At 41.2% G+C, this 23,468-nt stretch overlaps 1 protein-coding gene across 3 annotated transcripts in view; it reads right to left on the reverse strand.

Annotated features, from left to right (window-relative positions):
* Positions 1-1,215: 1,215 nt before the first annotated feature.
* Positions 1,216-23,468, reverse strand: part of col5a1 (procollagen, type V, alpha 1) — a 69,407-nt gene continuing 47,154 nt past the window's right edge. For 2 of the 3 annotated variants that reach the window (XM_067483347.1, XM_067483345.1), the window contains exons 28-66: positions 23,366-23,410; positions 22,881-22,934; positions 21,330-21,437; positions 20,367-20,420; positions 19,839-19,892; positions 19,059-19,103; positions 18,825-18,878; positions 18,699-18,743; positions 18,538-18,591; positions 18,405-18,458; positions 18,261-18,314; positions 17,607-17,714; positions 17,399-17,488; positions 16,825-16,878; positions 16,461-16,568; positions 16,248-16,355; positions 15,110-15,163; positions 14,901-14,954; positions 14,666-14,773; positions 14,524-14,577; positions 14,289-14,396; positions 12,426-12,479; positions 12,105-12,212; positions 11,869-11,922; positions 11,710-11,763; positions 11,532-11,585; positions 11,347-11,400; positions 11,107-11,214; positions 10,850-10,903; positions 10,706-10,759; positions 10,333-10,440; positions 9,970-10,023; positions 9,822-9,857; positions 9,655-9,708; positions 9,279-9,546; positions 8,216-8,328; positions 6,545-6,613; positions 4,058-4,291; positions 1,216-3,853 (exon numbers count right to left, since the gene is read on the reverse strand). In XM_067483347.1, the coding sequence (XP_067339448.1) occupies positions 3,707-3,853; positions 4,058-4,291; positions 6,545-6,613; positions 8,216-8,328; positions 9,279-9,546; positions 9,655-9,708; positions 9,822-9,857; positions 9,970-10,023; positions 10,333-10,440; positions 10,706-10,759; positions 10,850-10,903; positions 11,107-11,214; positions 11,347-11,400; positions 11,532-11,585; positions 11,710-11,763; positions 11,869-11,922; positions 12,105-12,212; positions 12,426-12,479; positions 14,289-14,396; positions 14,524-14,577; positions 14,666-14,773; positions 14,901-14,954; positions 15,110-15,163; positions 16,248-16,355; positions 16,461-16,568; positions 16,825-16,878; positions 17,399-17,488; positions 17,607-17,714; positions 18,261-18,314; positions 18,405-18,458; positions 18,538-18,591; positions 18,699-18,743; positions 18,825-18,878; positions 19,059-19,103; positions 19,839-19,892; positions 20,367-20,420; positions 21,330-21,437; positions 22,881-22,934; positions 23,366-23,410 (3,144 nt within the window). In that variant the 3' untranslated portion in view covers positions 1,216-3,706. Of the gene's footprint in view, positions 3,854-4,057; positions 4,292-6,414; positions 6,484-6,544; positions 6,614-8,215; positions 8,329-9,278; positions 9,547-9,654; positions 9,709-9,821; positions 9,858-9,969; positions 10,024-10,332; positions 10,441-10,705; positions 10,760-10,849; positions 10,904-11,106; positions 11,215-11,346; positions 11,401-11,531; positions 11,586-11,709; positions 11,764-11,868; positions 11,923-12,104; positions 12,213-12,425; positions 12,480-14,288; positions 14,397-14,523; positions 14,578-14,665; positions 14,774-14,900; positions 14,955-15,109; positions 15,164-16,247; positions 16,356-16,460; positions 16,569-16,824; positions 16,879-17,398; positions 17,489-17,606; positions 17,715-18,260; positions 18,315-18,404; positions 18,459-18,537; positions 18,592-18,698; positions 18,744-18,824; positions 18,879-19,058; positions 19,104-19,838; positions 19,893-20,366; positions 20,421-21,329; positions 21,438-22,880; positions 22,935-23,365; positions 23,411-23,468 lie in introns of all 3 variants that reach the window. The other variant, XM_067483346.1, reaches the window with a different exon arrangement.

The following is a 23,468-nucleotide window of genomic DNA, read 5'->3' on the forward strand; positions in this document are numbered from 1 at the left end:
TTTTTTTATCCCATATATTTGCAACATTTAGTAACATAAGAATTTAAACTGCACTGAACATTTTTGGTTTTTCCTCAAGCTGTTCAGTCTTACCTGCAGTGTTTATTGAAACATCTGCTCGACCATAAACTACCCGGAGTATTGCTTTGCTCCAAGCGTATTACAGTATATTTGCGTGGCCCAGAGTAACCCTCTCATTCACCCTCACTGTTCTTTCAGAAGCTGGTCCATAAGTTCTGTTGTAGTCTTCGTTATCCATCACTTGTTGTCATATATGGAAAAAACAACTACCCGCTGCTTTTTATTCCTCATCCTTGTCCCATTCATCCCCACTACCATTGTAAATACTTCTGGTTTCTGTTTTACTCACCCAAGATGCAGCCTCAGTAGAAATTATGCATTCCGGTCACCCTAAACCCAGCCTGTAAACACTGCATTAAATATTGATTATAGTATCATGCACTACTTTTTTCCCCCTGCTGTGCAAGGCTTAATATGCACCGTGCAAGGTTCTGAAGTGCTTAAAGTTATCCTCACCACCACTGATTGGATCAAAGCTTTAAAAAAAAAAAAAACATGACAAAGTATCTGAATTCGTGCAGCAACATGAGAGTTCAAACACATTTTTCATTATAATGATCACTGAGAAAAGCTTGCATAAAAAAAACACACAGTGGACATATTTTTCTGACTTACAATGTGCTGCACACAGCGTAGAAAAATCAGCTTGAGCGGATAAATGTACATGCATTAGCTGTCCAGAAAATGCCTAGTCGGGGAGATTCTCTAAGCAGCGTTTGTTCAAGGCATCAGCAGGAGCAATCCGTGGGTGAGTGCACGTTTGAAAACGGGGCGCAACCGGCGAACTTCGGCCTTGTGGCACATCTGTGGAGCTAGAGCTGTTTGACACAATTAAAAACAAAGCAACGTAAATCAATCAGCAGCAGCCTTACCTGTTATTCAGCTTAACCTCCATTCAGTCATCCATTTAGCCTTTTAACAGTTAAACCCTGAACACACATTCTCACATACACACAGCCCACAGGTTGCTAACAGGAATACATGGCTAGCTATTCAAACGGATGTGGCACAGGGCTTTTCTGTGGTTTCCAGTTTACATGTTGTGTAAAGTAGCATGTGATACATTAATCAGCTTTTGACAATATCTCTCGTTTTCCTGTGTGCATGTAAAGAGGGGGCCTCTTACACTTACACTATGGTATCAGTTTACATTTATTTTTTTATTTTAAATAATACAATAAATATACTACAAACGAACATTGGCTTTGGTAGAGTTACAAATTCATCATTTTCTCTCCACTTCACAATTGTGGACAGGACCTTTATTATTTACCTGTAGCATTGAAAAAACTGATGTATCCTGATGAATAAAACGTGGACTGGAGAACATGCCACGCTACACAATTATAACAACAAGAGAAAAAAACTTTACAATTTCATGCATACAGATAGGTTTTAATGCTTCAAAAGACATACAAGAGTGGATGGCCACAGTAAACTTGAATTTATTGACACAAAACCAATATATCTTCTATCCTCTTATCCTTACACAGGTTTGACAAGACTGGGAAAACAAACAAACAGACAGACGAACGGAAAATCTACAAAATAAACAAAACCAAACAAATACCAATGGCAGCATCACTGCTGGTTCTGGAAATGTACAGAAATTATCTTGTCCTTTTTAATTGAGAGCAAAGGGTTAAATTTGGGTGTACTGCATCATAATGAAAAATAAAGCCAATGATCTACAAGCATATTGAGTTACCTTAGCAGAAATGGTTCAAGTCACATATTTGAAGTTAAAAAAAGGAAACAAAACAAACCTATCTATGAAGGGCTGTAAAATTCTGTGGTAGATACTAGTGGTCATAAGCATAGAGAGTGCATAGTTTGAACAAAAAGCATAATTACAATAAGGGCAAAAAAAATAGTCGGCCGACAAGCTTGTTTCGACTCTGCATGAGCAAACTCTTTCATCTGGCTAATTTGACCTATTTCTACTGTGGTTAAATCCTTAAAAAGTACTTTTCACGTTGTTTCCCCGTTTAGAAAAACTGAATTCATGGTACCACAATGGCGATTAAAGCTAAATATAGGTAAAAACCTTTGGTGGAAAGGTTAAGGGTTTCATACACCAAAGTTTGGACCATACCCCTTTAAACATTTTGACCCAATCCCAATAAGTCCACTTCTCAACTCCCGTCAGTTTGTCGTGGCCCGGAAGATCCAATGCAAGAGCCAAAAAAATAAAAAATAAATGCAGCATCTTAGAGCAATGACACGCAAAAGCCAACAGCGGCACCTTAGCTTCCTCGTCATTCCAACATTTGGTACATATTTCTTATCTGTGCGATCCGCCGAAGCAGGAGATAACATACGCCACCATGCTGCACTGATCCACGAGTGCACGTAAAGGGAAATGGCATGCAAACACCATCACTGAACACAAAGAAAAACACAGAAACCAAGATGGATGCAGCAAAGATCCACCTACGTCAGATGTGGTGGTTTAGAGAGTCGAGGGGGCTGCTTGGTGATGGAATATCATCACCACAAATTTCCTTTCAGTCAAACGACACAAACTAGAAAAATACATAGCACCACAGAAGGGAGAGAATAGCACCTAGGTTTTAGATATCTTAGTGTTTTCATTAAAATGTGACATCATCTCCCATTGCATAGTCAGATGAGTTTTTCAAGAAAAAAAAACAAAACACGGAAGCTGTTTATTAAGTTAATGATAATGGCACCAAGATAAACGTTCTGTTCAGAGGGCAGGAGGAATGTATTTTTTTCTGTTTGTTAATGCAAATCAACTGTCACATAATATCAGAGCTTGTTTTCGTCTTTTATTTCCATTCTGTTCTTAAATTACAACAAGATGTGCTCCACAACTGCAACAAGACACGACTTCCCAATTGGTTTTTTTTTTCTATTTACAGTCGAATTACCTGACTTTTGGTATTGTTTCTACAATTTCGATGTTATCGCTGTATCCACCATCTCCTACCTCACAAAAATATAAGTCACATGCATGTTTTGAAGCCAGAAGCAATTAACATTACCAGGAAAAATATACAGAATGTACTTACAAACATAAAAATTATATATATATTTATATATATAAGGTCCATTCCAAGAGAATGGGGAGAAAATTATGCACAAACAAAGCTCCTGTAGCGAATGAGCAAACAAACTAACAAAAGACAAGTGGAAAAGCCAGAAGATGAAAGAAACACATGAGCTCAACAGCAAAGTAAAGAAAAGAGCCTGATCAGATGGAGTCCATGGCAAATACTGCCACCGTATGCTACGGCTGCAGATCTCAGGTTCGCCTTCGTTGTTTGGGATAAAACAGAAAAAGTCTAAATCGACTGGGATGACATGGGGCTAGGACTGTGTGTGCGAGTGTGTCGCGCAGGAGGCGGGATATGACATCCAGTTTCAAAACTTGCATGTGATGGAGAAGGCACACTGAGGTTTCAAGGTTATTTTTTTTTCTTCTGTTCATATAGAATTTCACTCTATTCTCAACTTGATTTGCTTTTATTCATACTTGTTGCTTTATGGAAAAAGTTACTTTTTTACAAAAAGAATTGTCCTATTCTTTTGTCCTATTTGTTTTTTTTTTTCTGAGAAAACAAAAATATGCTTTTTTTTCTCCATTGCTCAGTAAACAGTCTTAGCCAATGAAACAGACGGGGCCCACTTCAAATCCAAACTTCTGCGTGGGACCTCCAAAATCGTTGAACATGATGTCCACAAAAGGCACCTGTTCCACTTTTGGTGTGTTGATCTCAAGTACTGTCTTTTCGTAGCCTTTTTTCGACTGTCAAGAAAAAAAAAAAAAGACAAACCAGGAGGGAGAGTTAATGTGTGAAAACCTTTTTACAAATACAAACCGTCATGATTGTTAAAGGGCTTCTACTGACCAAGACAACATAACACTTCTTTTCTGGCACTGTTTATCAAAGCAACCCCACCAAGCGCCCACAGATACAAACACACACATGCAAACACCTCTTTCACTTACCGCACAGCCATCAACCACAGCACGGATGTAGGGGTTGTTATCATAAGACATCTCCTCATCGTTGGAGCCCAGGAAGCGGATGGCCTTGTCGTAGCTGTCCTGCTCCTGGTCGTGCCAGGCCACTGACTGGTAGCAGTTGTACGTAATGTTCTGTCTGGCTGCGGCACTCAGCAGCCGTAAGAACGTCATCTGTACCACACCAATGGGGTTGCCCTCTGCATCCATGTAGGAGAGCTACAAAACAGAATGCAGATGGAGTTGAGCATCACAAAACCAACAGAAGCAGACAGGACCACTGCAAACAATAAGGAAACCGAGACTAAAGTTCCTAAAAAGATTGACTGGACAAACTGTCATGTGTATATTGTGCAGGGTTTTCTGGGAGCGGTTCCGAATTAATTTATGAGTAGTAATTTATTGCCAAGCTTTGCTGCTGTGTGGGGATTTCTAGAGCGTATGTCTTATTGACAGCAGTGGTAGAGGAAGAACGTTATCATCTAAAGATACTAAGTCAATATACTATCGTTCTCTGTGGTGGCACTGACAGAACGTAATATTCAAATTCTTAGGTCATTCAAGGTTTTATTCTATAGTCTTCTTATATCTGATGAAAGGGTTTGAAGTTTTTGCAGGCTTACCTAACGCATGCATTCCTATTGAAAATGTAAAACCACCCGTATTTTGTACGTAGTTATAATTAAAAAAAAAAGCCGACATCACTCAAAAAGCAAAAATCTGTTGTGGTCTATTTTCAGTGGCTTTGGATATATGTGTAAATGTCTCCAGGGGAAAGACGAGAGTGGAGGACACATTTCCTAAAAAATGGAGGAGGAGGGCTTCAGGTATTTTCAAGGCCTAATACCTGGAAACGATGCTGATGTGCAAGTCTTAATGTTTCAATATCTGCCTTCAAAGTACAAAAATAGGGATAACTAAACACCTAATGAAAATGTTTGTACGTGTGATTACGTAAACTATAAAGCCAATATAAATGTTATGAAAATGTAATCGTAATAGGAAATATATTACCAAAATGATATGATAAGTGCCTGGTAATTAACCTCTAATTAACCTAGAATTTTGTTTCCCAAGCTCATGTTACAGAAAACAAAGCTATATCCCATTAAGCTGATTATGGCACTTTGTGAATTTAACTGATATGACAGGACATTTGGAAACAGTCATGGTTCAGTCGAATGTCCGTAAGTGACGGTCTGCATACCAGCCATCGGGAATCCGTTTGATCCACGCGGTCACTTCGTCTTTCAGACAAACAGGACTTACTGAGAGTAGAGCACATGCAGCATCCGTGCCATGCAGCTAGAGCAGCGTACCGTCTGTGAGTCTGGATGTGTTCTTTCTGGACTTGTTCTCGCACATAAGCCAATGTTCACACATGCACGCAGACACACTTAAGCAGACATGCATATAGAAACCCAGAGTACTGACACTGACGCTTGGCATGAACAGAGGGAGGTAATCATCTATTCGTGCCACACTTTTCGGCAATGATTGATTTAACTGTCTAATTCATCAAACTAATCAGAGATAGAGTGTCAGTACTGTGGCTCAGATTCGGATGTGTTCCTCCTCTGAGTGGTTGGGCAGTATCATGCTTTTTTTCCCATTTACTCGACCACCAAGCAGCTGCCCCTGCCAACCACCGCCAAAGAAACATTACCTTTTCATTATCACAGCCGCAAGTCAACAGTGACCGAGTACCCAGAAGCTCCTGGGTAGTGACTGAGTGCCCGACCTGCTTGACTCAGAGCTCCTCTGCTGGATCTAAGTAGTATTTAAGGGCAACACTGAGAATGTGAGTGCAGTTGAACGGCTGCAGCAGAGAGGGAATGACATTTATGTTTCCCACCTTGTGGAGGATAGATGGCCTGCTGAGGCAGGAGGTTGAGAGCTACAACTCTGAAGTTTAGGAAAGCGAAATCTGTAAATTGATTCGTAGGGTAGATTGATACTCACTCTTATGTGTTTTTGTCCACACCGTTAAATGACCTATCTATATATACAGCGGTGCTTCTTGAGTCACTGGGCGTGTCAAGGCACACAGTCACCCTTAGGAAATGCTCTCTTAATGGAGCAGAGGTATGGCAGAGTGGATTTACAGTCACGATTTCTGCAGTACAAACCTCTCCTCCATTTCCTCGTAAGAGCATCATCTATGCTGCTGGACTGAAGGTGAGTGTAGCTTGTGCTGAATCATGCCCCACGATTATGTAACAAGCAACAATCACGGTGTGACTTCACATACATACTTTGTAGAGCAGAACCAGAGCCATGCAGAGCCTCAGGCACACAGAGTCCAGAGCCAAGACTCTGCGTCCTCAGGCAGGGCCACTTACCAGGGAACCTCTCTTGTAGTGACTATACCATGTGCCTGGCGTGTCTTTGGGCCATTTTGCCATTTTGCTCTGTAAAATATAAGAGGCATTCAGGGAAGGGAAAAGGACTTGGGAAAGTCGGGAGTCTTACCAGTTTACCACGTTTGAATTCACTGAACCAGGTGCCGGGACTCTCCTTTACCCAGGATGTGGGCCTAGCCTGGGGGCATGGATCGACAAGGGAGGCAAAGCGGGAGGAGGGGAAAAAAAGCAGCGTTAAAGAAAAGAAACACATCTGACAGAAACACATCCCCTCTCAGCTTTTTACTTTCCCCGTCCTTCTCCTCCGGTTTGTCCTCTGAGGAGTCTACCCGACCTGAAACAGTATTCAGTGAGATCAACCAGACCAACTGGACCAGGGCAGAAGATTTTAGCAAAGCCATTACACCATTTGTACAGTACACAGACTAGATGGCAGCTAATTGCTGCTGAAAAATTCATGAGTACACAATGATTAATTAAGAAATGATCGCCTGCGAGCAGCTCTCATGCTGCTGCCTCTATCCCTGCTGTTCCGAGTTTCTGCTGTGAAGCCACGGTGCAGTAACTTTGTTATGGCTTTAAAAGCTCTGAATTGGCCAACAGGGCACCGCTCTAATGGCCTCCGACATGACAATGATGAATTCCTCTATAATTACATAGCAGGGTTTGATATGGAACTGTCATCAATAGCTTAATGTTTTAATGAATAATGATCCGGAGATCACTTATCGCTGGGAGATAGCACAGATTAGACTCACGCAGCCTTGAAGCTGACCTTCAAGCTCTTTTCACTGGGGTGGACTGTGCGGGAGACAAAGTATATCCTTGCGGTGACTTTCTCTTTCTCGAGAGTCCGTGAAGTTATGTCGGGCTTTCCGACTGTACAGTCATGTTCAGTACGTGGACAGTGTAACTATGTGCTCTTATAATAACCGTGCCAATCTAAAGGCATGTGGGAGTGTTTTCAGTCTCAGTGCGAAGACTGGCAGTACAGGCTTTTCTTTTCACCCCCGCCACAAATGAGTGCAGCCCATCACCAGCACGCTATAAAAAGTCTGCTTCATTATTCCGAGCTTAAGCAAACTCCTGCTCCTCTGAGGCTTGGTGAGTGGGATCATTAAAATGGCTGTAGCACTGTGCTATTACACAACCCCCGACTTGTCAAAGACAGTGTTCCCAGTGTTTCACCACTCTGCTACTCTCCTCCACTCTCCACACTCACGCATAATGAAGCAAAAACCCTCTCAATGTCTCTGTCACCTGCCAAAGGATTTAAAAGCTGATAAAGGTCTTATGGCATTCTATCGAAACAACAGGGCATGAATCTGGGTGTTTGAATGAGGGAGTCATGTCCCGATAGTTACCAACTGTCAAAACTTTGCAAGCTTATAAGATAATTCAGGGCTTCATGGGAAATGCACGAGTCCTGCTGAGTCAACTCCCACATCTTTTTAATAAATCTCGTGCATGCTAATTACATGGGTAGCTACAATAGAATTACAGTTGCAGATAGCGCTGTCTAGAGATGTTCAGGTTATTTATACAGTAAACACAGCGGTTAGTCCCAGGCATGAGAAAAAAAAAAACAGTTTCAGTTATCTGGAGTTTTACACTCATGTTACTTTACTGTCAATCAAATCCCAAACTGGTGGCTGAAAAAAGTAAAAACATTTTTCAAGCAGCCGTCCTTCCCTTTCTGCTCGTTGTATTTTTAACTTGACGTTCTCCCATGTGTGCGTGTTTGTGTTGAAGCGTACAGTGTACACAAGGCCAGACTTACCCCTTCAGACTTCTTATCTGGGAAGATGCAGCTCTCTCCACTCGCAGTGAAGTTGCAGTAAACCTTGAAGGAGTCCCGAGAGCAGCCCTGGTTTGGATCAATCCAGTATTCACCTGGAGAGATGATGTCAGATAGAGTGCGATTACAGAGTGGCACATATGCCTTGAATTCTACTTTTACAAGGTTTTTAGGCTAAAACTGTCAGAGAGGTGATAATTCTACTATGTGTTTACCCTTGAAGTCAAAGTGGGTGGTGGAGTAGAAGAAGAAGTTGTTCTAATGTTTTGGCCGCGTCACTCAGTTTAAACAAAGTGGCAACTGGTATCAAGAGACTTCCACAATCCACTCTGCTCTGCCCAGCCCTCTATCTCCCACCTTTGCTATGCTCTTCCACCAACTGCTATGCACTGCCATGCCCTGCACTGACCCTCAGGTATTTGTTGATTAATTGAGCAGTCAAATGGCAGAAATATAATGATGGCAGTAATGACTAATTGTTAAAGCTTTAGATGAACCAAGTAGCCTATGGGGAGGAGAATCTACCAACTGGTTATGCTACCTACAATTAGGTTTGATGGTTCAGTTTGCATCCCCATCCAGTAAAATAGCATATAAACCAGGCGAACTTAAGCCTGAACATAAACAAAATTACCATAATCAATTGTTCTTTCATTTTGAGACGCAAAAAAAAAAGGAGTGTATGAGAAACAATTACTGTAAAATACAGAAAATAATATCAATGCAAAAACTTGCAACCTCCCTTGATAAATTAATTAAAAGTTAATTAATTTGGGATGAAGGAACATTTGTACTAGCTGAATGCGTATTAACTATTATATTGAAAAATCTTTGCAGTGTTACATGGTTGTAGCAGGCAGGGAGGTGGTTTGCAGCAGCACAGCACAGCTCAGTGTTAATGCTACTATTTTGTTGTGCTTTTTCAGTTTTTCTATATAGCAGCTGTCATTTAATATTTGCCCTTTAAGTGAAGAAATTAAAAACTAGGGAGAAAAGATTACACAGTAGATTTCCTTCCTTGTTTAACAGGCAATGGGATACAAACCATCGGGGAAGTCAGGGTGGCAAAGCTGCAGGTCCTTGCAGGTACGAGCAGGGTTGCTCTGAGTTCCCAGGGGGTGCTTCATCTGCTCAATCTCCAGTTTAAGGGAGTTGAGTGAGCCAAAGATTTCTTCCATGCCATCGTCATAGTCCTTGTAGCTGGCATCTGCATTTGCTTCTTCCACCACCTGGCTAGCATCGATGTTCCTACGTGATCTGCCCTTAATGGGAGCTTGGATGGGAAGAGGGTGGATAACATCACCAGGAGGGCCCTGTTATGCAGAGTTGGAAAGAGGAAGGAGTCAAAATTACAGAAAGACTGGCACAAAGCATTACATACAAATCATGATATGATACAAAAGACCAGCGCATTCACTTACAGGTGGGCCAGGTGGTCCAGGTGTACCAGTCTCTCCCTTTGGTCCAGTTTGACCCTGAGAAGGGCAATAAAAATGCTTAATTATAACTGACAAAGTATTTTATGATTGTGGAGATAAATGTCTTTTATTGTTTCTAATAAAATCCAGTAATTGAGTAAAACACTTACTGATGACCCTTTAGCTCCTTTGGGACCAGGAGGACCCTAAAGATGCAAAGATGACCGAGTAATCAATATCGGCTCAGGCCGAGATAGAGATCAGATATTACATGCTATTGAGTTTCACACATTTTATAGTACAAAATATATGTCTTACGGGTAATCCAGGAGGACCAATAGGACCAAGTGGACCTGCAGGACCAGCAATACCCTAATAGAGAAAAACAGAGAAAACCAAGAATCCACAATGGCATTAATACAGAAATAGCTTTATTGTTGAAGATGGAACACTGCTACTTAGCATACGGAAAATTACCACAACTTGGAAAATGTTGCCTTTCGTAACTAAAAAAACACTAATATAAAGAAAACTAATAATATATTTCAGTGGGCTTATTATTGGCACATACAGCCCTGCTCTTCTGCAACACTTATGCTCTGTTGTTTGTTATAAAAATTAAATATGCAACATGGGAGGACTTTTTTCATGGCTTATCTGAGTGTGCTTTTGTTAACTTACATTGTCTCCTTTTGGACCGGATGATCCTGGAGGACCAGGAAGGCCTCTGTCACCTTTTTCTCCAGGTTCACCTGAAGGTCCGATAAGACCAATAAGACCTGGGTGGCCCTAAGGGCACAGAACAACAAAAATGTATATTATCAGAACGGCCATCGATAACACACAGTATCACAAACATTAGCCCTATAATATATCTATCTGACACACCCTCTAATCACCAGGGCAATGATTTCAAGCCCAGAGGCAAACAATGGATCTAATCAATCCGTTAGTAAATAGCTCCATTAGTCTACATTACGGTATTTAGTGTAGCTTAGGCTCTACATCAAAACATTCAGTACAGAATCAATAGAGCAGGTGTTGGAAAGCTCACTTTTTCTCCTTTGACACCAGAGTCTCCTTTCAAACCGGGTAAACCAGGAGGGCCCTATAGGAGGAATGTCCGTTTAAAACATATTTAGCCACAGATCTTAAATAAGATACATGAGTTCAAAGACAATGGATCATTCCTACTCACCATGGGTCCGGGAGGTCCATCTGGGCCTGGGGGACCGGGTAGACCTTGCTCTCCCTGCACAGACATACCAATTATACAGTGTGTTTAACCTTTGCTCACAATAATTCACTGGTGCCTATAAACTGAATGTTTCCTTTATGTTCTGGCATTTAGTGGACACCATTTATGTAAACCTACTTTACTTGCTGTTAAAACAATTCTACACAATTTCTACATGACTGTGGAATTAAGGTTAAGGTACAAAGCATTCTACTTACAACTGGGCCAGGAATACCCCTGAGGCCTTCAGAACCAGGCTTGCCAGGTGATCCTTGAGGGCCAACTGGTCCTGTCTTTCCTTGGGAACCTTCCAAACCAGGCTCTCCCTTTACACAAAAAAAAGGACACACAAACCATTTAAATCTTGCTTGTTTGTTTGTTTCTTGCTTGTTTCTTGGCAACATTGGTGCAATAAGTGAACAGATAAGACAATTAGCCATACTTGCTGGATACATTACCTTGGCTCCTTTCTCTCCCTGCCGTCCCTCAGGTCCTGGTGCTCCAGGGGGACCCTATTTAAAAATAGATAAAATAAAATTTAGATGACATAAATTAAATGTGTGGAGGAAAAAAGCAGAACATTTGTTGCATTTCGACATTGGTATCTTTCAGTAAAAAAGATAGAGCCTGGTTCAGTACTTACTCTCTTTCCTGGTGGTCCAGAGGGGCCAGATTCTCCAGTGGGTCCAGGTGAACCCTAGTTAAAATTTCAAAAGGAAGAAACAGAAAAAATTTTAACAAATTACAACTGAGTGACAATCTTAATTTTTCAGGAAGAGCCACGGCACTGGGGGAAAATAACACAAGTAAACAACACTTACAGGCTGACCAGGCTCTCCATCATCTCCCTTGTCACCAGATGGACCGTCTAACCCCTGTATAAGAATTGAACAGAACCTCAGTCTTGTGACATTACATTAATCACAAAATGAAAAACACTATTGATTTACAGCTTAGTTAATGATTTATGCCATACATACAGCAGGACCAGGCTCTCCAGGTGGGCCAGGGTCACCAGGGAAACCACTTGGTCCCTGAAAAAAATAAGAGTTTTATTTTACTTTTTAGATAAGACATAGCTTCCCATCAAAGTGGCACAAGATAAAACAGGGGCACTGAGTTTGTTGAGGTGTCATGTAAATTGTATTTAGAAAAAAAAATTATATAATTATAAACTACATTAAAATATAAAGTAAACCTGGAGAAAATAACTTACAGGGCTGCCTTTAGGACCATCATCTCCAGGGGGACCTTTAGGGCCAGGAGGTCCAGCTGCACCAGCTGGACCGCCCTCTCCCTTTTCACCTCGTTCTCCTCTTGGACCCTGGAAAAATGCGTGGTAAGCAATTCTAATTCAGGTAGACAATTGAAAGGCGAACACCAAATGGGCATTAAATGTCTTTGTACTTAGAAATAATGTAATTTATAGGCAAGTTACTGAACAGCAATAATTCTTTTTCATATTTGTCAAATTATTATTGTTTCTGTTGTTCTGTGTTGGTTCTTATGCAAAACGGGAGAGAATCGGATTACTCACTGGTGGACCAACTTCTCCCTGTAGACCAGGCTCTCCGGTTTCACCAGCATCTCCCTGATGACAAAGGGAGAGGGGATATTACAGTGACAAGAGACATACATTCGCAGAAAAGAGAATTATTTTTTTTTGATCCAACGTGGTTCTAAAACTCCCATCATTTACAGCGGCCTGCCAGTCCCAGTGCCCTTGTCACCCAAATGGGGATAGAAAGAGATGAAGCAAGAGATTTCAATCCATCAAATGCAGGTAGATACGGTACTGGTGCAAAGAGGACACTGACCTCACTGTCCTCCCTGGACCCTGCTAATATATCTTGTCTTCCTCTCCAGCCTTACTGAATAGTTGCCCTGTTGACTCACCTATACACTGGAAACTATCATTATTCATTGTCACATAACCCCATAGTCCTTCCTACTGAGGTCTACTGCAGAGGCAATTTGCCACACCGGTTTCAGGGAGAAACATTTGCCCATGTCATGTTTGGGAGACAAGGCACAAACCACTGCAGTGCCAATGACCAATTATGTGTGTGGTGTTTTATTATAATTACATCCATATTTTCTCTAGGAAAACCAAGAGCTGTGTGGTGAGCACCAACCAGTGCTCTAAATTACTATCTGGCTGTCTTCCTAAACCTCTCCTGTTGCTGTCCACTCTAAGCAGTTGGTAGGTCAGTTTAAAATCATGACTGATGTTTCTGTATTAGGAGTGCATGTTGCTCTTTTTGCAATGTTGCATCTCTGAGATGGTCTTGACTACAGCATACGATGACCTGCTTATTTTGACCAAAGAGCTTGTAGTAAAATATGCTGTGAACAGGAAAACCAAGAGCACGAAAGACAGCCGCTCATCACTGTTATATGAGGGATGTGTTTACAGAAAAAAGCCTGAGCTCAGTTGCTTGGAAGCTCCCTAGCTAATAAAATGCCAAATCAGCTGAAGCTCTTTTTATCCAAAAAGGCGCCGTATTTGTTTGTGCAGGAGAAGGACAGGCGATCCTCAGGGAGATTATAAAAGAGCAAAAGGTGAATCTATTGACTGAACCAGATAAAACAAATCACACCATCACTACGGACAGAAATGAGAAAGTGCAGAGCACTGCAGTCCAGTGGCTGCAAAAGCTGCCAAAGCAGGCCTTTCATAATGAAAGAGCAGCAACAAATAAGAGTGGGGGCTGATTTTATGAGAGCCGCCTTTAATAATGTATTTGTCATCTTATGAATACAAGAACAGTGCCTTTGAGTATTTTTTCATACTCTCTCCATCAGCAATAGTACTGCTGGGGATGGCAGCATGTCCGTTCGATTTTCTGTGCATCTATCACTCTGCAGCAGATGATCCTGTCCTACTTGAAAGGGTATCATTTAAACAGATATGTGTAATATTGATGAATGCAAAAGTCTGCGCCAGAACATTTCCAAAGTGTTCTGAAAACCAATTAGCTGGATAAAACCTGTAACCTGCATTTTGGTCTTCTCCTTCTTACAAAATTAATCGATACCAAAATGGCTTCCAAAGATTTTTTGGGAACTATTTCAGTGGTACCAGAGAGATCTCTCTCTCTCTCTCTCTATATATATATATATATATATATATATATTAAGACAACGAGAGAGATAGAAATGTCTATGATTACACTGGTGCACATATATTTTAGAAAGAGATAAAATATTAGGTTTACAGGAAACCACTTTACAAGTGTTGTTTTTGAATCTTCATATTGAACTGGATTCATTGTAAATTTCAGTTCATATACCACAGTTTACAATCATTGCTCTAATATCTGATATCTGTTTATGTAGACTCCCAAAGTCAAAGTCACCAAAAAGAAGTAATCAATGTAGAAACAGAAGACAAACACACCTTTTCTCCAACAGCGCCAGGGTTTCCAGTGCCACCAGGAGGTCCCTGTGGGCCATCAGCTCCTGGGGGTCCCGAGGGGCCTCTGGGACCGGGGGGACCAGGTGGACCCTATGGGAAGAGATGAGACAAGATTTTTTAAAGATACACATTCCACCTGCATACTGCTTTTTAAAAAACGTATTGATTGTTGATTGATTGTTAAATCACACATTCTCAATAAAGCCATTAAGCTTACCATTTGACCAACGTCTCCAGTTTCACCTTTCTCACCAGGTGGACCAGGTAAGCCCTGAAGAGTGTGGAGAGGATTTATTAATGTTACTGTGTTTTTCTTGATAACATTTTTTCAAAGTTAGATTTTTTGTTGTGGTCTGCACCTGCAGCCCAACAGGGCCTGGAGGTCCAGGGAAACCTCTTGCTCCTTCATCTCCCTTCTGTCCAAAAAGACCCTGTTGACCTCTGGGACCAGGCTCGCCATCTGCACCCTGCATAATGTGACAGATAAAGTGATCTCAATAACGAGATACAAATGTTGGTGCCACTGTTGGCTAATCCGATACAGTAAATGAGGTGCAGAATGATCTGAATATATAACACAAGCTGGACACTTACAGCAGGACCAGGTGCTCCAACAGGTCCTTGAGGGCCAGTAGGACCAGGTGGACCCTGCATAGGAGAAGGGACACATTTAAATGGCAGTCAATAGTTGTATTCTTTATTATTCCAAACTTATATATTCACATGGAAATTGAATTAGCGTCATAATAAAAAGCAAAAAACAATAAATAAATAATGTTTTACGTAAATATAAAAAAACTTACATGTTCTCCTTTGTCACCTTTGCTTCCTTTCTGGCCTGGCTCTCCAAGCTCTCCCTGAGGAATAAAATGGTCACAGCTTCAATCAAAAGCAAAGTGAGGTCAAATGCTCCACAGAACACAAGGTAGCATACAAACGTACAATAAAACCTACACTCAGTAAAATCTCAGACATTGTTTAGGAGAACAAATACATCACTCTTTCTCTGACAAATGGTGTAAAATGTATTTGAGGGGAGCTTATCATGACAGTTGAGTCACTGGTGCTACCAGCAGCCAAAAGAGAATAGGTAATTAGTACCATCTCAAACTGTTTGCACCAGAATTCCCAGATTGAAGAACCTTGCACCATTCTTTCAAAGCCTCCACATGCTGTGGGTGGTTGGAGAAAAATGCTAATAAGTACCAAAGCCAAAGGCATTTACTTATGAGTTTGAGTCAGACAATAGTCTTTGTGAGTTTGTATTAGTCCTGTGAATAAAGGCCTTGGAGTTGTCCGTTCCCTGTGGACAGGAATTATAATGAGAAAGTGTCTGAATGTGTGCAAACATTAGCTTGTGAGATCCTTTTTATCTGCATGGCAAATAAACTCTGTATTCTCGGTGTCCGTCTGCACTGCAGGGACCATTGTAAGGCCAGTTAAGAACTGAGGCATTCTTCAAAGGATAAAACATTATCCTCTGAGTATCTCCGGAGCTGATCTTCCTGCAAATGTTTTTTAAGGGGATGAGGAGTTGTACTTGCTTCTGAATACTAAAGGGTCACTTTCATTCTGTCACTGTCACTAAATTCCTCCCTCTCCTCTGTCTGTACAGAAGGGTACAAAGCAGCAACAAGGCAGGTTTGCCTTTTGGAGATCTGTTAATCGATGCAAACTCTGTCAGGCAAATTCCCCTTAGAGTGTGTAAGGTCACAGGGACAGACGCAACAGAAGCTATCTGGCTTAGATCTAAACTGTGAAGATTCTTTGTAAGGTAGAATGTGTTTATTTACTGTTTAATTGTGGTTGTGTGTGTGTGTGTGTGTGTTGGATGACAGTAAAAATTGCATGCTTCAGTATAGTTTTACAGATACTTGTTAAATTCCTCTTTACGTGGAAGAACAAGCATATACAGTAACATAAACATAAAATGTAACTCACCTTGTCTCCATCCTCTCCAGGTGATCCAGGAGGTCCACCAGGTCCTGGTAGGCCCACAGGTCCTTGAATACCATCTCTTCCAGCTGGACCTTGAGGTCCTTTCTCTCCCTAAAATTTTTTTATAGTAAAACACCAAGTTGTCATCCAATACCAATATGCTTTTTTTTTTTTAAGGGGGTTTGGGCAACATTTTCTCTAAATTGATGTTCTTACCGGTCCACCTTTTTCTCCAGCAGGGCCCGGAGGTCCCTGTGGGCCAGGACGCCCTGGAAGACCTGTAGGTCCGGCTGGGCCAGCAGGACCACGCTCACCAGGAGAACCCTACAGCAGCAGTGCAGAGCAATATTATATTATGCTATCCAGATTCGAATGAGAAAAAATGAGAAAAAAAGGTTTAACAATGACAAAAAATCCTAAGATCAGCCGTGTCTTCCCTACAAAATAGCTCATACTGAAGTGTGCATACGGTATCATTATATTATATAAGAGCCTGAAACAGCTATGAAGACAATTCCCTGAGACATAGACAATATAGAGCAAAAGTAAGAGAATGGAGGATGGAGTAAAGTGTACTCACAGCAGGACCAGGTGGGCCATGAGGACCCTCATTCCCTTTCAGGCCATGAGCCCCCTGCAGAACAAAATAAAATGAAAGCTTCAGACAACAAACACATCTGCTGGAGAAACACACATCCTGCCCTAGACTGGCCTCCCTTCTTCAAACAGGCTCAGCATGAGATGGAAAGCTTCCTCTAGTCCCCAAAGTGGAGACGAAAGTGGAGCAGACGGGGGAAACAGTTATTTACCAAAACTGCTGCAACCACCCGTTAAATTACAGCAAAACAGGTGTATCGCATAATTTCTCCACCTTAAACGTAAACAAAAGCTGTTTCTGTCAACAAGTATGAAGGGAGAAAAAATGTGGATTGCATAACTATCAGAACATGACTTTATTAAAAAATATAAAAAAAATAAACAGCCTGGAGCACACTGTTCCTCTTCTGAAGCCCACTCAGAGATCTGCTATCAGGTCTGATTCTTGAGGTCCAGCACAGTCTTGCAGCAATTTAATAGCCCAGAACTATTATGCAATAACCAAAGTGTGAGATAGTGAATTTATGACGAGTTACTGAGCAGAAAGTAATACTAACCACAGGGCCAGGAAGTCCTCTCTCTCCAGGGAAACCTCTTGGCCCAGGTGGGCCATCCTTACCTGCCGGACCAGCAGGGCCAGGGTCACCCTGAGGTAATAGCACAAGGACATAATTTCTATATATTCAAACATCTATAGCTGTGTAATAGCTGTGATAATATGCTGTATTTTGATAAAACAATGTTAAATGAAGCCTCAGTTTTCACCTTGGCCCCTTCTTTCCCTGCAGCTCCAGGTAGACCCTGTTCACCAGGTGGGCCTGGGGGTCCAGGGTGGCCACGATCTCCCATTGGTCCAGTCTCACCTGTTGGTCCCTACAATTGAAACACACACACACACAAATCGTAAACTCATGGACACTAATGAATAAAACCCAGTTGCAGAGGAGGTGTGAAGAAAAGAAACTAGTTTGAAAGAAGGCAGAAAGAACAGTGTGAGCAAAATCAGCAATTTAAATACATAAAATGTTATAAATTTCTCCATCTATTACAAAGCATTCCGCGGTTAAACTGAGCATTTGCTGTGTGGGAGGCCTACTAGTCATTAAGTCCACATTCCGCTCCATTATCATCAATGTTCTCAGCTTGCATTAGAGTGGCTGGGAAGAAAAGTCTGTTAAACATTTATGCATAATAGATGAAGACTCCACTACTAGTATGAAAGAGAATGAACAACACTTGGGTCATAGCTTGTGAGATATGTGTATAAGGGCAGGTCATTTATCCTAAGACATTTACAAAACACAATATTTGCATATTTAGCACTTTAATGGAGATTTGTTTTTCCACAAAGATTTAATAAATTTAGCTTTGCAACCAAATCAACGCAATAGTCAAGTTAAAATCATCACTGTTACTTACCTGAGGTCCAACCACACCTGGAGGTCCAGGGGGGCCGGTCTTGCCTTGGAACCCCTGTGTGTTTCAGACAAAAAAATCATAATTGTAACACAACAGACTGCGGGATATAGATGAAGAGCTGAGTAATTAGAGCGGTTTACTCACAGTCTCTCCTCTCTGTCCAGGATGTCCAGGCAATCCGTCTTTCCCTGCAGGTCCCTGTGAAATACACAAATACATCAATTTGCAGTACAGTATGATACAGCGTGCTGTACTTGGTGCATGAGTTTGGACTTACTGGTGGGCCTTTTGGTCCTGGGAAACCTGTTGGTCCCTGAGGCCCTGGTAGACCCTGAAGCAAATAATAAACAACTGGGGGTCAATAACCAGTTCTACATTATGGAAACTGACATTTTATGAGGCTATAAATTGCCAGAATGATATTGTGAGGGTACTTACCCTCTCACCGGGAGGTCCTGGTGGGCCATCATTTCCTGAGTTGCCCTGAAGAGACAGGATATAAAGTAAATGATGACCTTATACTACAATATATACAAGAAAATGGTAGTGAAATATGTTACTCACCTTTGGTCCAGCTTTTCCTGTTGGTCCTCTGGGTCCTCTTTCTCCTCGAGGCCCCTTGTGAAAAGACAATGTGATTAAAATCATACCAAGGTTCTAGGACATATCGGTGACCTGAAAATATTACGCTTAATTATTTTCTCTGTTTGGATTTCCCTCAAGCAGACTGGGGCTCCACTTTTACACAGCCAAGCTCGCCATCTGTGTATAGGCACGAGTCTGCTGAGTAAGACTAACCGTTGGTCCTCTCTGTCCGCGTGGGCCAGGCTTTCCTGCTGTTCCCTGTGGACACAAAGAACATACACGATGATCAAAGGAGCGGCACTAGCATCGTTAAGAAATGCAAGCACATTTCAGCTGATCCGTCCTATTTAGGAGCTGTGAGATCATCTTTTATCATTAATTAGTAGGGATGTCCTGATCCTGTTTAGTATTAGATATTACATCTAACATAACCTGACAGACTGTATTTTTCAGTAGAATAACTCACAAAATAATGATTTTACAGCAATATGACAATTGTACAGGTTGCATACAACTTTATTGAGAAAAACAATTATGGCTTTCTGAAGTTTCAAAGGAGTGCTCTATGAAACTATGTTAATTGACCTATTATCCTCTTCTGTCTGGGAGCTTGGTCTCATAAACCTCACAAATGTTTTGTGAAGATGAAAAGCTTTATGTGCCTTGCTCCACTCTTGGTGACAAACCATTACTCTTGCAGGCAAGCTAATGGCCCATCCCTTAAACAAAGAAAATGAAACACTGCTCAAGTACCACAGAAGTGATAAACAATGCTTTGGGTAGTTTAAAATGGGTCGTGTAAGTAGTAATGAAAAAGGAATACAATTGTCTTTCTGTCCTTGGTTAAAAAAAAAAAAATCTTTATTTTGGAGCGAGGCAACTTCCCCACGTTAGATAAATCTGCAGCTGGGACAGGAGTCTGTCTCGAGCCCCGAGCCCATATTGATTCAACTATTTTATATATGAGGAGAATAATAAGCTTATCTCACATACCCGAGTTCCCTTCTCTCCATTGGCGCCAGGGAAACCTTGGAAACCCTGAGATCCCTGTGGTTGAGAAAGAGAGTAATTACCCATTTGAGAGACAATCTTCATGCATCACATTCGTTGCGTATTCCCTGACATGTTCCTCGCCGATTAAATGCAACAGGAGATTGTGTGCACCATAAAAAAAACTTTTTTTTTTTTTTTTTTTTTTTTTGTGTGCATCGCATCTGGAGCTGAGTGCTGACACCAAAAGGCATATTCAAATCCCCGGCTCTTTGATCAGTAAGCTTCAAGCATGTCCGGTTGTCAGACAGTGTCTTTGCCTCAAAGAGGCTGAAGAATGAGCCATCAAAAGTTCAGCAAAGCAGCCTTCACATGCACACATATGCATTTATTCTCTTTCAATTCATTTATATGGTGACACATGTGCAAAGACATTTTGGCTAAATAGCCTCCATTATTGATAGCATATTAAAGCTACTCTATACTCAGATCATTCAACCAAGTGCTGTTTAGAAACATGTGTGCAGTTACCTTTGGGCCTTGTCTTCCTGGGTATCCTGGCAATCCGGGGACTCCAAGTTTACCCTGTAAAAAACACAAGCAAATTTGTTATCAGATTAACTTGAATACATTTTTCAACAAAGTATTACAAAGTTAAAAGACCTGCAGATTTGGCAATCTATATGGAAATAGTGTGTGATGAATAAGATGTATACATTAAATATGCAAGACTCTTGATATTTACATCAATTTGTGAATGAAAATATCCAGTATACATTTTTGATTGCAATGCAAAAAGGATAAACGCTGTACAATGAGAGAATATCACTAATGCTGCATCAGGCTTCACTGTACAGCTATGAATGCAAATAGTATTTATTATGTATGTCTTACTTTATTGACAAGCACCTGTCAAACACAGCATTATTTATAGGAACTATGCTCAGTGTTAAACGCTGAAATATTGGCACAAGCACTGTTGTTATTGTGGAACATAACCAGTTTTCACTTTAACTTCTTGTGCTAGATGACTAATGACTTGCCAAATCGGACTGTGAGTGAGTTTGTTAGCACAGACTAAATTATACTCAACATCTGTTCAAGCCTATTTTAAGCCTTTAGTGAAAGATCATTAGGAAGCTGCATCCCGTGGAAGAATGAATATAGTTTTTTTTATTTTCAACACAACTGCTAAAGTATTGTGGGCAACAGCTTACCAAGTGTTCAATTTAACAATAAAGAATGTTAACAACTGAATCCATTTTATATGCTGCCTGCTGGTTCCAGAGGAGCAGCAGTGAAAAATCGAATGCTGTTCACAACGGAACGATTGGAAAAACTATTTTCCTTGTTAAGCTCGGCTGATCCATCATCCTATATCAAACACGACTGATGCAAAATAACAACTTATGAGTTCTTGTGCTATTTCATCAGTGAGTGTAAAAAAAATAGGCGTCTAAAGAATATCTGCAAAAATATGTGAAAAGAGCTTACCTTCTCACCGGTGGAACCAAGAGGACCAGCGTCTCCTGGGAGCCCTGAACGCCCCTTTGGCCCCTCTGGCCCATCTTCTCCTCTAGGTCCTGCTGGTCCGAGCTCTCCCTGGAAAACCAAATAACATCTTCTACTTTAAAGCTGCCATCTGCTATCAGCTGTAAATCAGTGGAATACTGGGAATCACAACAACCTGTGTTTTGCACACTCTTGTATTACCCAGTAAACATTCCTCCATAGTGCATCTTCTGGTCAAAATGCCCAGTGGTATTAAAACGTCGGAAGACCTACTATGTTGTGTACACGTTGATTGATGGAGGGCTGCTCAAACACATCATTTTGTGCAAAAGTTAGAACATTTTTGTTCGCTTCTCAATGCTTACATATGCGATATTATACTGTATCATGTCCCAAGTTGTCATTAAAAGAGATCCATGCTGTATAGCTAACTCCTAACATTTTCAAAATCACATTCATATTCATTTAGTCATGTGAAAAACTAGGTGAGTGATCTTCCTTGGTCATTTAGGGATATTCAAGTCATCATTCAAAATCTTGCATGAGTGTAAAGGCTAAGTAGTTACACTCTGTTAGAGTGTTCGTAATATTTTCTAGCAGGACACACGCTAAATGTACAATGCCGCTTTGATAACCAGTCACTTCTGCAGAGACCCAGTGGTGTGTGAACCATATCTAGTTAAAGCCTTGTGCAGAGTAGCACAAGCAAGTGAGCACACATCCATACTCAAAAATACACATAAGACAGCATCAAGCAAACTGTACGTGACTCACACTTACAGGCTCATCAAAGAGAACACTTCAAATTGAGCGGTCACTAACACACACGCACACACACACATACTTTTCATAACTGTGCTTAAAAATGAGTCATTTAGATTCTAGTCCATGTTTGACTCCTCCAGAGCAGAGAGCCTACTCAAATCTTTGCTTTCATCTGGATCTGCTACATCTCTGGAGGAAAACAGGCTGAAGCCCCGTGGCTCTCGAGTTTGAAGGGGTTTAAGTGTCATTGATTTCTCCTTCCTTTCCGCACTCGGGTATAGACAGCCTGGTCAGGGATCGAGGGTTTTATTGTTTTAAGTAAGGACTGGTGCAAGTTATGTTTCTCACTGTAAAGGTGTTTTTCCGACGAGCTGACAGTGTAGGTCCCTAATGCTGTTTAGAAAAGGAAGCTGTTGCTGGGTGCACCTGTCAAGCGTGTGCTTGTATCCTAAAGTTGTTGAGGTTAGGACTGACCGGAAGGGTAGCAGAGAGGATAGAAAAGGAATTGAAAACACTTACGCACACAGCAACAGCTGGCAATTGGAACAGCACCTTATGTTTGCTCATTACCCACAATTCCACAGTAGTCACAAAGGCTTTGGCCATAAGGAAAGATTGAAGGTCGCCCACAGAGAAAACTTAGCCCCAAACGCTTATTTTTAATGCAGATATTACAATTGTCAAAACATTCAGATGAATTTGAACGATGCTTCCAGCACAGAGATCTGATTGACACGTACTGTTTGAATATAAACAAAGAAGCCTTACCCTGTCGCCTTTGATACCCATGTCTCCCTTGAAGCCAGGGAAGCCGTCTTCTCCCTGGCAAGAGAATGATGAAGACATGAGAGGTGAGGATGTAATGAAGGAGAAATAATTGGATAATACAGATGTTGAAACCATTCACAGCACTCATACACTGACAAATACACAAATAAAAGCACACACAGACACACACACACACACGCACATGCACACACACACAGATACACACACAGACAGACACACACAGACACACACACACAGAGATGTGGAGTCTTGGAAAGATCCCCTGTTGCCATAGAAACTGTTGATAGCCCCTTTCCAGCAAAACTCAGATGAGTTTCACAGGATTTCATTGATATTATCATAAGCATGAAAGATTTCAGCAGCACAGTCATCATCATCATCATTATTGTTCAGTGTAAATCATACAAAAACTACAATTTCACTGAAGTTTAGAGTATCTTGCTTTCACACAGTCACTTTTGTACCTTTTCACCCTTGTTTCCTTTAAGGCCGCGCACACCGTCGGCTCCCTGTGATGCAAGAACAGACAGAAGTTACAGACTGATCCAGTGCATATTAGACAAAGGA

This window comes from Channa argus, chromosome 18 (assembly GCF_033026475.1).
Source record: "Channa argus isolate prfri chromosome 18, Channa argus male v1.0, whole genome shotgun sequence".
Classification (NCBI taxonomy): Eukaryota; Metazoa; Chordata; class Actinopteri; order Anabantiformes; family Channidae; genus Channa; species Channa argus.